This window comes from Trachemys scripta, chromosome 12 (genome assembly GCF_013100865.1).
Source record: "Trachemys scripta elegans isolate TJP31775 chromosome 12, CAS_Tse_1.0, whole genome shotgun sequence".
Lineage (NCBI taxonomy): Eukaryota > Metazoa > Chordata > Testudines > Emydidae > Trachemys > Trachemys scripta.
Genome location: NC_048309.1, coordinates 7,126,855 through 7,139,647, shown reverse-complemented (window position 1 = coordinate 7,139,647; position 12,793 = coordinate 7,126,855). Strand labels below are relative to the sequence as shown.

The 12,793-nt window shown below is 44.9% G+C and overlaps 1 protein-coding gene across 1 annotated transcript in view; it reads left to right on the top strand.

Moving 5' to 3' along the window:
* Positions 1-4,255: 4,255 nt before the first annotated feature.
* The window catches only part of NTSR1 (neurotensin receptor 1), a 99,541-nt gene continuing 91,003 nt past the window's right edge, over positions 4,256-12,793 (top strand). Inside the window, exon 1 of the mRNA XM_034787915.1 lies at positions 4,256-5,145. Coding sequence (XP_034643806.1) covers positions 4,468-5,145 — 678 coding nt within the window. The 5' untranslated portion in view covers positions 4,256-4,467. The remainder of the gene's footprint in view (positions 5,146-12,793) is intronic.

Here is a 12,793-nt window from a genome sequence, read left to right as displayed (position 1 = left end):
TCCAGATTCCTTTCATATCAAATATTCTTTCTGATCTGTTGCCACCTACAAAGAAATCAAAAGGAAACTGTGCACTTCCATGATTCAAGACACTGAGGTTATTTCAAATTGCCTGAACTACTAGACAACCTCAGGACCAGTTCTCCCCCCCACACACCCCCAAAAAATTGATGAGAGTTACTGTATTTCACCCCAGCACTTTGGATAGCCCCAACCTTGTGAAAGAGATGCAAGGGTCTGGTTGTAAAGCGGGAGCTTCTGTTTATGCTAACAAAAATGCCTCAGCCATTTATGGCTGGAGCAGACTTGCTAAGTATTTAATAGTATATATTAAATCAATTAACTTAGAAACATCCTATGGAGGCATTTGCTGACATTAAAAGAGAATGCTCTGAGTGCACCAGCTGTTAATTAAGGGACACTGATTTCTCTGATGTACCTTTATGAACTGAAAGCTCTAGAAATTAAAATGAACTGTAATGGCCTGTAAGACTATTGACTTTAAATCAACAGCAGTGGTGCATGTGAACCACCTAGGTTGATATTTCAGTAAGTGATTGGTTTCCGTAACCATCTCTTTCATAATTGTCATTGCAAGGCTGGGTGGTATTCAGAGTTGAGCTAAAGCACAGGAACTGGTGCACTGAGCTCCCAGTGACAGCTGTAAAGATGTGAGGCTGTGATAGCTGGTATTCTTTTGGTTGTAATCCAAAATATTTGTGATCGGCAGTGCACAGAAACTTAAAACACACTCCAAAACCGAGCATTTTACACACCCACGCAGAGGCTCTCAGACATTTCAAACCATATCTAGCCCAATAGATGTGTGAGTTGCAGTTGGGGGGACCAATTCACTCTTGCATGGTTAACATGAAATTACAGGATTGCAAAGGAACAAAGATCCTCCACTGTGAGACAATCACAAAACAATCTAGTTACTGCCTATCTGAACGAATGTGGATTAATTTGAAGATTTTGTTCTTTTGACATGGAATCCTTTCCACTGACTTTAGCAGGCTTTGAATCAGGCCCTATAATGTTACACTGGTTGAAATGTTCACTTTTTAGATCAGCTGAGCTGTCTGTCTATTCTAGGTCTTTAAGTGCCCCAGACCGATTAGAATGACTATTTGATGTGGAGGAAGGTTGGAACTGACCTCACTAATTATAATTTGTTTCTTGGCTAAGGAATGGTGTCCCTAGCCTCTGTTTGTCAGAGGGTGGCGACGGATGGCAGGAGAGAGATCACTTGATCGTTACCTGTTAGGTTCACTCCCTCTGGGGCACCTGGCATTGGCCACTGTCGGCAGACAGGATACTGGGCTGGATGGACCTTTGGTATGGCCATTCTTATGTTCTTGTTCTGCCTTCCTTAGTTCCTCTTAAACGTTCCCAATGTAGCTTAAGAAGTCACCCAGGAGACTTCTCCTTGGAAGCCAGAAGGAAATGATCAGGTGGGGGTGGTTTTGTGGATGATGGATGCACCAGCCCTTGACAGACTAACCCCAGGGAATAAAAGATATTTTTCTCTTCATGGAGATTTCATAAGAAAAGACTCCAAAATGTTAAAATTAAAGGGATATTGTCCACCCTTTAGGCCAATACACTTCACTAGAGTTGAGTGTCACAAAACAGTTCCCACCAGTTTGCGTGAATGTTTATGCAAATTTAGCTGGCTCCCCCTTTTATTTTATTCTGTCAATTGACCTTAGTGGGAGGAAAGCTGGTGGAAACACTGAATTTATAGTGAATGGTGGAGAATATCTGTGGAATGCTCCTTGGGAATTTATGGAGGGAATTTATCTATGCTGATCCAGTCAGGTAACTGAAATGCTACCATGTGGCCTGTGGGACCAGCCGATAATAAATGCAAATCAAATAATTAATATGGGCAACGAGGAGCACCCTCCTGATGCACTGCAGTGTTCTTCAATAATAACTTCTTGAAATACGTCAAGAAAATTGTAAGTGGAGGCAAACTTTGTTGAAAAAAACGACTCGCTGCTCTTACAAAGATGTTTTATCATGGATCATATCCAACTTGCAAGGCCTCTGCCTATCCAGCTAGACCCTTGGTTCTCAAACTTTTTGTATTGGTGACTCCTTTCATACGGCAAGCCTCTGAGTGCAACCCCCCCCACCACCACCTTATAAATTAAAAACGGGGGTGGGGCAATTTAATTTTAATTTAACAGGGGCTCAGGACTGACATCCCCCCTCTCCCCCGTGCATGGCTGGGCTTGGAGCTGTCAGCCCCTGACCCTCACGTAACCACCTCAGGGGGTCATGACTCCCCAGTTTGAGAATCCCTGAGCTAGACTTTCCTATTGCTGAAAATGGCTACACAAGCCCAAACTGATACTGACAAACATGTCTGCTGCATGAGGAAGCTCATGAGAGGAGACTTTGCCTCTAGCACCGTATTCAGTCTAGTTTCTCCACAAGCTTGTAGCTGAAATGGAGCTGCTGGAGTGAGGCGGGGACTGTAAATCCTGAAACTTGGAGGATATAGAAGAGAGAGAAACATGGGGGGAGTGTGTGTGTGTGCGTGTGTGTGTTAGTTATGCTATAGCACTGGTGCTGATACAAAATAACCATACACAACAGAGGCAACCATTTTCAGATCTTATTTTTGGCTCCCTCTCCTCATGGAGTAGTTTTGCCAAACACATGGACAGCCTCAGACAGATTGGTTATTTACGTTCTTTCTGCATCATGTATGCACATACCCCAGATAAGTGAGCCGGGCCATAGTGTTTATTCCAATAAGACACAAGCCACTGATTCTGTATCTATCTTCCCCTTTTTTTCCTTTCACACTAGATACGGAGCAGCAGATGTTTGACCCTTGTGTGGCAGGGAAAGTGGCCACAAGATCTTTTACCTGGCCCTGGCTGTTCTGTTGTTAATTTTTCCATTGTAACAATGATTTTGGTTGCTGAATGTCCATCACATTGTGTGCTGTGGCCCTAGAGTCCAGGCCTCTCTGTTTCCAAAGGTGATCTACAGCATTGACAGTTTCTAGTCCTTCTCCCCCACAATTCCTGTTCCTGGTTAATTAGCCAGGTAGGCTTTGCAATAGGTCCCAAGCCACGATGCCTTGGGGAAAAGGCTGGCTGCAGGAACTGAACCCACATGTTGTATCCATGCTGGATTATTCACATGTGGGCGAGTTTATTTGGAGAAATGTAAAAGCTGGATTGACGGGTCCTGCTGATATTTAATTAACGAATTACATTGTAAACTGCAGGGTTTGGAGCGGCAACACTTGATCTCTTTACTCAGTAGAATTAACAGGCTTCTGGGCAAAAATGTGCTAGATCCAGCAAAATCCGGGTGTCTTTATGTCGCTCTTGCACTTGGAGGTGTTGGAGTTTGGATTTTTCTGGCCAAGTCGGAACACCAGCCAGTGCCCAGTTTTGGAATCTGGGAGCCAAATAATAATGATGATCATAATAATTTAAAAAAAGGTAAGATCCTGCAGACCCCACCACACTCGTGTTTTTGTGGTGCTGCACCCGTTTGCAACAGGAGCTGGGTTTTTTGGTTGCACTAGGACCCGAGATTTCCCCCTCTGTTTAGACAGTAGAATATAGGGGGCGGGGGAAAGGGTGGTTAAGATTAAAAATAGGCTCCAGGTACCAACTCCCTGGGCCAGGATGCAGGGAGTCCAGTTTTTTACAGTGAAGTAGCTGTGGCTACACATTTCCTATTTAGATTGTACAAAGTGGGGCTTGGGGCCAAAGATTCCCGTTAGAGCCAGAGCTGGGTCTAGATTTTGATGGGCACTGGTGCACCCCACTGGGGAATATTTTGGTGCCCTAGGCGGGAGGCGTGTTCACTGTTTAGGAACTAGCATTTGGTAGCTCGGGGTCCAAACGTGGCTGGATCCAGGAGCAATCCACGTGCTGGGTCCGGGTTTTTGCGGCACGTGTGCTGGGGGTGGGGTGGGGTACATCGGGGTCTGGGTTAATATCGGTCCAGCAAGAGCTCCCAGCACGTCGGTGCCATCTGAGCCCGGGTGGGGCAAAAATGAGCAGGATCCGCCGGGCTCCAGCTCGATCCGGCTTTTACCTTTTTCCAGTTCGTTCACATCACACACCACTAGCTCCCCAGCTTCGACGGGCTGTGTGTGACAGCGAGCAGCGCGATCCTCGCCCTGCTTCAACCCCATTAGCGCGGCTCGCATCTGGGGAGCGGGAGCAGCCTTGGGAACCAGACGCAGGCTGGGGGGTGGGGGGGCGGGAGAGCCAAGCGCAGCCCCTTGTGCCGCTGGATTTTGTGAATCGAGCTGGGCGGGCTCTCGCTCCCCCTCCGGGCGCCGCCTTCTCCGGCGCATTTAAACGAGCCAAGTTTCCACTCCGCTTCTTAGTGGCAGCGTTCCACCCTCGCAGCCTGGCGGAGCGCTGGGTACCACGCGGGGCAGCCTCCTTCGCCAAGCATCCCTCGGCCGCCCGGCTCCTGACCATGCACCTGAACGCAACTTCTTCGTGGCAGCAGCACCCGAGCCCGTTTCACCTGCAGCCCCCGGGCGATGCGGCCGGGAACGTCTCCAACAGCTCGGATCTGTACTCCGAAGGGCCGGACGAGGAAGATCTGGATGTGAACACCGACATCTACTCCAAAGTCATGGTCACGGTCATCTACCTGGCTCTCTTCCTGGTGGGCACCATCGGCAACTCCATCACCGCCTACACCCTGGTGCGCAAGAAGTCCCTGCAGAACCTGCAGAGCACGGTGCACTACCACCTGGCCAGCCTGGCTTTCTCTGACCTGCTCATCTTCCTCCTGTGCATGCCCATCGAGCTGTACAACTTCATCTGGGTGCACCACCCCTGGGCCTTCGGGGACGCCGTCTGCAAAGGGTACTACTTCCTGAGGGATGCCTGCACTTACGCCACCGCCCTCAACATCGCCAGCCTCAGCGTGGAGAGGTACATGGCCATCTGCCATCCCTTCAAAGCCAAGAGCATCATGTCCAGGAGCAGGACCAAGAAGTTCATCAGCTGCATCTGGGTGGCCTCTTTCCTGCTGGCCATCCCCATGATCTTCACCATGGGCGAGATCTATGGCAGGGACCAGCAGCCGGACTCTCTGATCTGTACCACCATTGTGGAAGCCTCCACGCTTAAGACTGTCATTCAGGTGAGTTTTCCTGCGTTCCTTTGTGTTCATGCTGGGACCTGACTGCATGTCGCTACACTGGAGATCAGTGGTCAGTAAGGTGCTTTGATTGATTGATTGACTTTTTTTTTTAACCTAGCACCTGCTGGCTTTCCTAGAGAACAACAGCTGACAGCAGCTCTGTAGAGCATGGTCACTCATTGATCTCCTTTGGACCTGGCTGTGTTGCAAGCCAGTGCTCTACCTCAGTGGTTTTCAGTCTCTCCAGACCACTGTACCCCTTTCAGGAGTCTGATTTGTCTTGCCTCCCCCCAAGTTTCACCACACATAAAAACTACTTGCTGACAAAATCAGACATAAAAATACAAAAGTGTCAGAGCACACTAGCACTGAACAATTGCTGACGTTCTCATTTTTACCAGATAATTATAAAATAAATTGATTGGAATATAAATATTGTACTTACATTTCAATGTGATACTTGAGCCTGTTTTTTCACTTGTGAATCTTGTCTGAAGCATGTAGCTTAGCTTTGCAGGGCCCCTTGTGGTGTGGGACCCCAGGTAATTGCCCTGCTTGACACCCCGTAATGCTGGCTTTGCACTTGTGATTCCCCTAAGCCCATCCCATGACTATTTGGGGGTTGCAACCCTCAGGTTGAGGAACACTGATCCAGATGAGTTGAGTACCCCTTGGAAGATCTCTGCATACTCCCAGGGGTACACATACCCCGGGTTGAGAACCACTGTTCTAGCTGACATCATAAACCGGCAAAACTTTGTAGATGTGCTTTGTGCAAGCCTCGGCATTAGTCGCCCTTTGCACTTGTATGACTGAGGGTAAGTCCCGTGAAATGGTCTCTGGAGAGCAGAAGGTGGTGGTGTTCCAGGTGAACATGTGCTTACTTTTATTGCAAGCTGCTGCCTGGCCAAAGAGGGAGGCGGGGTGGGAGGAGGAGAAGAATTGACATACTGATCCCTTTCCAGCTTTAACAATGTAATTTATTTAGAAGTCAGATTACTTCTGGGAACAAACGCATCCATCCATCCTGTGCAATTTTTGTGCATAAAAGAAGCAAAGGTCTTTTCTGATCTGTCTTGGGGCTTGATTCTGATCTTGCACTGGTGTAAATGAGAAGTAACTCCACTGAAGCCGATGGAATTATACCCAGGCAAATTCCAGGTGCTAGTGAGATCAAAATAAGGTCCAACATCTGCTTCAGCCAAACTAGCATCTCTCCACTGCACTTCAGCAAGTAGCAGAAATGGTTTCTAAAGTAGACACTGGTGACTTGGCTCTCTGTAAATTCAGGGGAAAACAAGGCCAGTTCCCCATTTTAATAATGTCTCCAGTGCTCAATGCTGTTGGGGCCAGGCCCTCAGTTGGTATAAACTGGCAAAACTCCATTGGATGAGGACTTGGACTCGTGTGTCTTGTATGTTACTGTTTTCACTTTACAGCAGCAGTTAACCACTGGAATAAATACAATCCCACCCTTTGACTCTGACTTTTCTGATTTCTGTATATTTCTCTTGCACCTGCTCTGAACTTGTCATGGTATCAAGGAAACATAGATTTCCTTTCTTCCAATCTTCAAATTACATTTCTCTGCTGATATCATCGTATTTCCTCCCTATGGCAACAGAACATAATTTCACAAAGTTATGGCTCATGTCACAAAACAAACATTAAAAATGAACTAACTTGCAAGGCAAAGAGCTGCTGTTTAAGCACAAATCGTTACTTGGAATAAAGCAGAGAAGCTCCTTCAACTTCAGAGGAGCTATGCCGCTTTACACAAACTGAAGATCTAACACTATATAGTGTGTGGAACGGAATGCAGGATAACAGTTTAGTCAGTGTTCTGTTTTCTTATGCACATTTTACTTTTACTTTTTGATGGAATTTCTAACTCTTCAAGGATATTTATGTACTGGAGCAATAGGCTTGAAAATGTAAGAAAACTGGGCATGAACTGGAAGAAAAGAGAAATCAGCCTATGTCGTTTTTTCTGTTGATGCCAGTCTCAGATCTGAGAACTTTTCAGGGTCTTGTCTTCTAGACATGAGTTTTCAGAGGGGTGGGAGTTAATCTCTAGCCAATTAGAGTTTAAAAGGGTATATAACAGTGTGTACACTAAATCTTTTCTTTTTAAATACTCCTCAGACTACTTCATAGATTCATTCATAGATTCATAGATTATAGGACTGGAAGGGACCTCGAGAGGTCATCGAGTCCAGTCCCCTGCCTGCATGGCCGTAGAGAGGGAATTATATTCAGTTAAATGGAAGCAAATCAGCACCTTTTTTCCGATGAAGAGGGCTGAGATATGTGTGCTGAGAAGAAGACAGAGTATAGTACCTAACTTTCAACTTCAGATCAGGCAGCTATCCTTAATGGGAGACCAGTGCAATTGAAGTTCAGATATCTTGTATTTCAAATCATCTTCTGTTTAGGATTAAAAATGACATCCAATGGCTGGCTGTGGGGCTGAGGAGGTGGGTTTATCTCCTAATATGCATCTTCAGAGATTATAGATGACATACATTTCTAAGCAACTATATATTGTTTAATATATATCTCAGTGCTGTGGAATATCAGTGTTGTATTATTTCAAACATGAAAGTGCAGGGGCATTAATTTATTACACAACAGGAAATGCATCACTTTGTGTGCTCTAACTGACCAGTGTAGAAAAACATATATTTTGTTTCGGGGGTTTCTAATTTCACTTGTGCACTAATTGAAAAAACTAAGAGTACATAATGGTAACTTGTAAGGTAAAACAGCAGCAGGCTTGGTATTCATTTATGTAGCACAGCGGCTTTCCCTGTCTGGAGACCTAGATTTAAATGCTGATTTGCTCATGCGAGATGCTGGTTTAATGGCTGTTTAGTTCCTTTTAAACATATGATAAAGCAGCACGCAGTTCTTCGCTCTATGAAGCTAGTACGGGGGGGGGGGGGAAACAGGACTGAACAAGTAGAGATATTGCAAGTCAGGCTTGAAGTGCATTAATCAAGTTGAGTGGCACAGTGTGTGACAATGCATTCTCTCACAACATACAAGTCTGTGGCCTTGGGCAAGCCAATTAACTGCGAATCAGTTTTCCACACGTAAAATGGAAATAATGATATTGCACTTATCAGAGCTGGGTAAATACTGTTAAATAAATCACTTTTCCTGTTTGCAGGTTGTCTGCAAGCAGGTTATGATTTTCTTGAACTTGTTCATGATTCAATTAATTCTAAAATATTACTTGTAAATTGTTTTTTGTTTTGTATCTGGTTTGCAAGCAGTTAATTGAAACTATTCCGTAGTCAGAAACCAGTTTAAGCTGTAGTGAATATCTTTGATTGGACACATAGGTACACGGTATTGCTTCTGTTGCCCGATTGGATGAACATACCTCTTAGAATCAATTTCTGGTGTGAATATTGGTATGTATTTAAAATCTGCTTTCTGCAGATGTTTGTCAATATTTGCTTAAAATTTGCAGTTTTTGGCAAAGATTCCCACAATTAAATTAGAATATTCATGAACATAATGAAATGGCTGGAGACGGGACACTAGATGGGGAGGGCGCTTGAGTTGCTACAGAGAATTCTTTCCCAGGTATCTGCCTGGTGGGTCTTGCCCACATGCTCAGAGTCTTACTGATGGCCATATTTGAGGTCAGGAAGGAATTTTCCCCAATGTCAGATTGGCAGAGACCCTGGGGCTTTTTTTGCCTTCCTTTGCAGCATGGAGCATGGGTCATATGCAGGTTTAAACTAGTATAAATGGTGAATTCTCTGTAACTTGAAGTCTTTAAACCATGATTCGAGGACTTCAGTAACTCAGCCAGAGGTTAGGTGTCTATTACAGGAGTGGATGGGGGATGTTCCATGGTTTGCAAGGTGCAGGAGATCACATTAGATGATCACAGTGGTCCCTTCAGACCTTAAAGTCTGTGAGTCTATAAACTGAACCAATATTCATGGCAGATCTTTAGCATATGCCCTATGCTTTAACACTTCTTAATTAAGAAGGCTTTACTGAATGTTAATTAGTTAATCTTTTGATAGTAATTCAAAAATGCTCTTTAAGTTCTAAGGAATAATAAATGCAGTAAAAGTAATACATTAGGTAAACTAACTGGTATAACTGTGGGCAGGGAGGTTGAACTAACAGTAATGCAGGACTTTAAACTCATTGCCGCATCATGCCTTGAAGGGGTTAACTCTGGAGAGCCTTTGATGTTTAATCTTACAGAATAGTGATGTTTCTCAGTTTTGTATGTCACCATCTTTGCAGCTGCTTATGCTTATACTCTATCGTGTATCTTCATTGACCAGCCTTTAGTCTATTTGTCAATCCAGTGCATCTGGCTTGCATTTTGGCCTCAGTCTTGAATTTGGCAACAGGCATTAAGTACATTGGAACTACATTATTTAAGTCTGTTTAATACTTTAACTGAAAGCCATCCTCTAACTGAAACTGCAGCCAATTGTTCACATTAACTAAAGCACCTCTCAAAACCATTTCCACACAGGCAAATTAATGTTTGGATGCCACGTCAGCTGGAGTAGGTTTTTAAAGCTACTCACTGTGGTGGTAACAGGAAGAAGAGTTTTTGAGTGAGATGTTTGGTCTGCTCATTTTGCATGTTAATACCCAGAATGCTTTTGGCTATTTCATGGAACTGCTATTGTCCATGGGTCTGACTTTCAAACAAGGGAGGCATGTAACTGCATAAGGAAAAAGTAAGTGAAACTGTGCGCCAAATGCAGGCCTGGCCAGTGTGACTGCGTGCAAACTTGTTGTCACACTCGATGAGCAATTGCGTGATTTATACATTAATCATTAACTCCAAGTGCAAATGAGACAGACAATTGCACAAACATTTTTACACATACAGTTGTGCATCTAACTCAGTAATCAGGCCTTGTATTTACCCGTGCTGCAATAGTTTCAAAACCACTTCGCCTTCAGCCTTTATAAAAGAAGGCTCCATTTCTCCTCACAATAGGACAGCTCTCCCATGATACTGTGCAAGCCTATTAAGCTGGCTGTGAGAGCCATTACTTCAGCCAGCAGCAGCGCCCCCCCACCCCTCCCGCACACTCCCCCAGGCCTCCACCACATAGGTACGTGCTGCCCGGGATCATCTCTGGTCTTGGAAGGAGGGGACAGCCCGGATCCATCGCCCCAGTTATTGTCAGGGAAATACCCCCCACTTTCAGTTCTTCACATTTAGCTGGGCAGCGGTATTCTGCTGTTTGCACAGCAATAGGAATATGAAGAAACCACACATGTACAGCTGAATTCCAAGTAACTGCGTTTACTCACTGTACACAAACATACCAAGCCTGGCTCTGTATAATATATCCTGCTGCTCGGGCTGATTTCTAGCTGCTTCTAAAACCTAGAACATGGAAGGCATTGCTATAGGGCTCAGAAACGATGTCAAAGGATACTACAAGCGGGAGACCCCCAAAAACTACATTGAAAAATCTTTGGCCAAAGGAGGGCATGAGGCTGCAACACCTATCACAATGGTAAAGCCAGCTGTGCAATATCTCAACCCACAGCACTGCCCCAGAATCCTGCTCCTTCCTAGCTTACAAGGGAGATGGGTGGTGCACCTGTGGTAGAGAGAGGACAGATGGCTCTCTCTCTCTCTGCTGCCCTCATACATATCTTGGTCAACTAACACACACTCCGGGGATAGCAGCACTTAGAGCTGCTCTCATGGTACACCCAAAGTTATAATTGCTTTGATTTAAAAAAAAATCCCTCAATTGTTCCAGTGCAGGAACGGTGTATTGGAGAAATCAATGGGGTTTGTAGGGCAAATATAGCATTGCAGGTTCTGAGTGATGGGAACCTCTTCTCAGCCTCGGTACTGACTTCAGCCTGCTTCTTCCTTTAGGGATGACTGTAATTCACTGTGGCCAGATATACAAGTACCTGACGCATGCGGATGTGCCATTTATTTGCATAGACAGCTGGCGCAAGTCCCCTTGTTAAAATACACGGCAATAGACTCTGAGCTGCAGTAAAACGGTGTCGCTCCATCGACTTCAAGGATCTGGCCTATGTTTGGCAGTGTCGAAAGGGCTCAGCGCGTGTGAAAAGGTGTCAGACAAAGGGACTATGTTCCAAGTGCACAACTCTGTGCAACTGGGGGGCAAAAAGCTGAATTTCTAAATGCTCATCTGCTCTGAGACATAAGTGGTAAGAATCTACCTCTCAGAACGCACATGTGTTTCTTACCACCTGTTTCTAATACAGGGAGCTGTTCTGTGATTCCTCAAAGGTTTTGGCGGGCAGTTATAGTAATGCAGCTCTTAGTCCCACGATCCTTGTATGGAAGTCGTTTGCCTATCTTTCCAAATCCCTTGTTTATTATGTGTCACAGTGTCTGCAGACTGTTAAGGTACTTGGTATAGTACATAATCCTTCGTATGAAAGAATAGGCTTCATAACTAACCATTCTGTTTTATTTCTACCTGCTCTCAATGTCATGCCCGTTCCAGAGGGCCCTCAGGGGAACTTAACGAGTGGAACTGGAAAAAGTGAGTCAGGTTTCAGGATAGAAATCGTAGGGTAAGAAGGGACCGTGAGGGTCTAACCCCCTGCCAAGATGCAAGATTTGTTGTGTCTAAACCATTCAAGACAGACGGCTATCCAGCTGCTCTTTGAAAACCTCCAGTGAACAAGCTTCCACAACCTCCAGAGGCGTCTGCTCCATTGTCCTACTGTTCTTACAGCTAGGAAGTTTTTCCTGAGATTTAATCTAAATCTGCTGTGCTGTAGTTTGGATGCACTGCCTCTTGTCCTGCCCTCTGTGGCAAAAGAGAACAACTTTTCTCTTTTTTATGGCAGCCTTTCAAGGATCTGAAGACCACTATCATATCCCCCCTTAATCTCCTCTTTTCCGAACTAAACATACCCAGTTCCTACAGCCTTTGCTCAGATAGCTGGTATTCTATACCTTTGATCATCTTTGTTGCTCGCCTCTGGATCCTTTCCAGTTTCTCTACACCTAGATTGGTGAAGAACTAGAGAATCAGAAATACAAGACTGGGCCAGTAGAGCCTCAGCATGTAAGCTTGGACTCTCAGTATGTTCATCAAAGTTATGATGTCTGTAGCTCTGCCCACCTGCTGCATCTCTTATTGCTAATGGAAACTCACTACTTCCTGGAGCCTACTGCTTAGCCCAAATGCTACCGCGCCTCCATCCTTCAAGTCTCACTTTTATAAATGTATTTTTCTGTGAGGTTTATAAAGAAACCTCAGTCCTCCCATATTATGAGCACTGCAGTTGACCTCAGTGCAGCCCTTATGTTATATTCTTCCCTAGGGAAGGGTACTAGCCATGAGCTTGAGCTGACACAGGAGTGTTCAGCATAGTTATACAGTACAAATCCTAGAGTGGATGCAGTTATATTGGTATAAAGCTACCTTTATACTGGTATAGTTTCCCATATGGGAAGAGCTATATAAAGTACCATTATCCTGATGTAACTATGTCCAAATTAAAGGGGTTGCACATTTGAACAAGTTTGCCACAGGTAGAGTGGCACAACTTTTTTGTATATAGGCAAGCCAGGGGGCTTGATTCTCTACTGTTTTGCATCTTATGTGGCCATGTAGCCTCCAGCACAGTGATTAAGCACCTG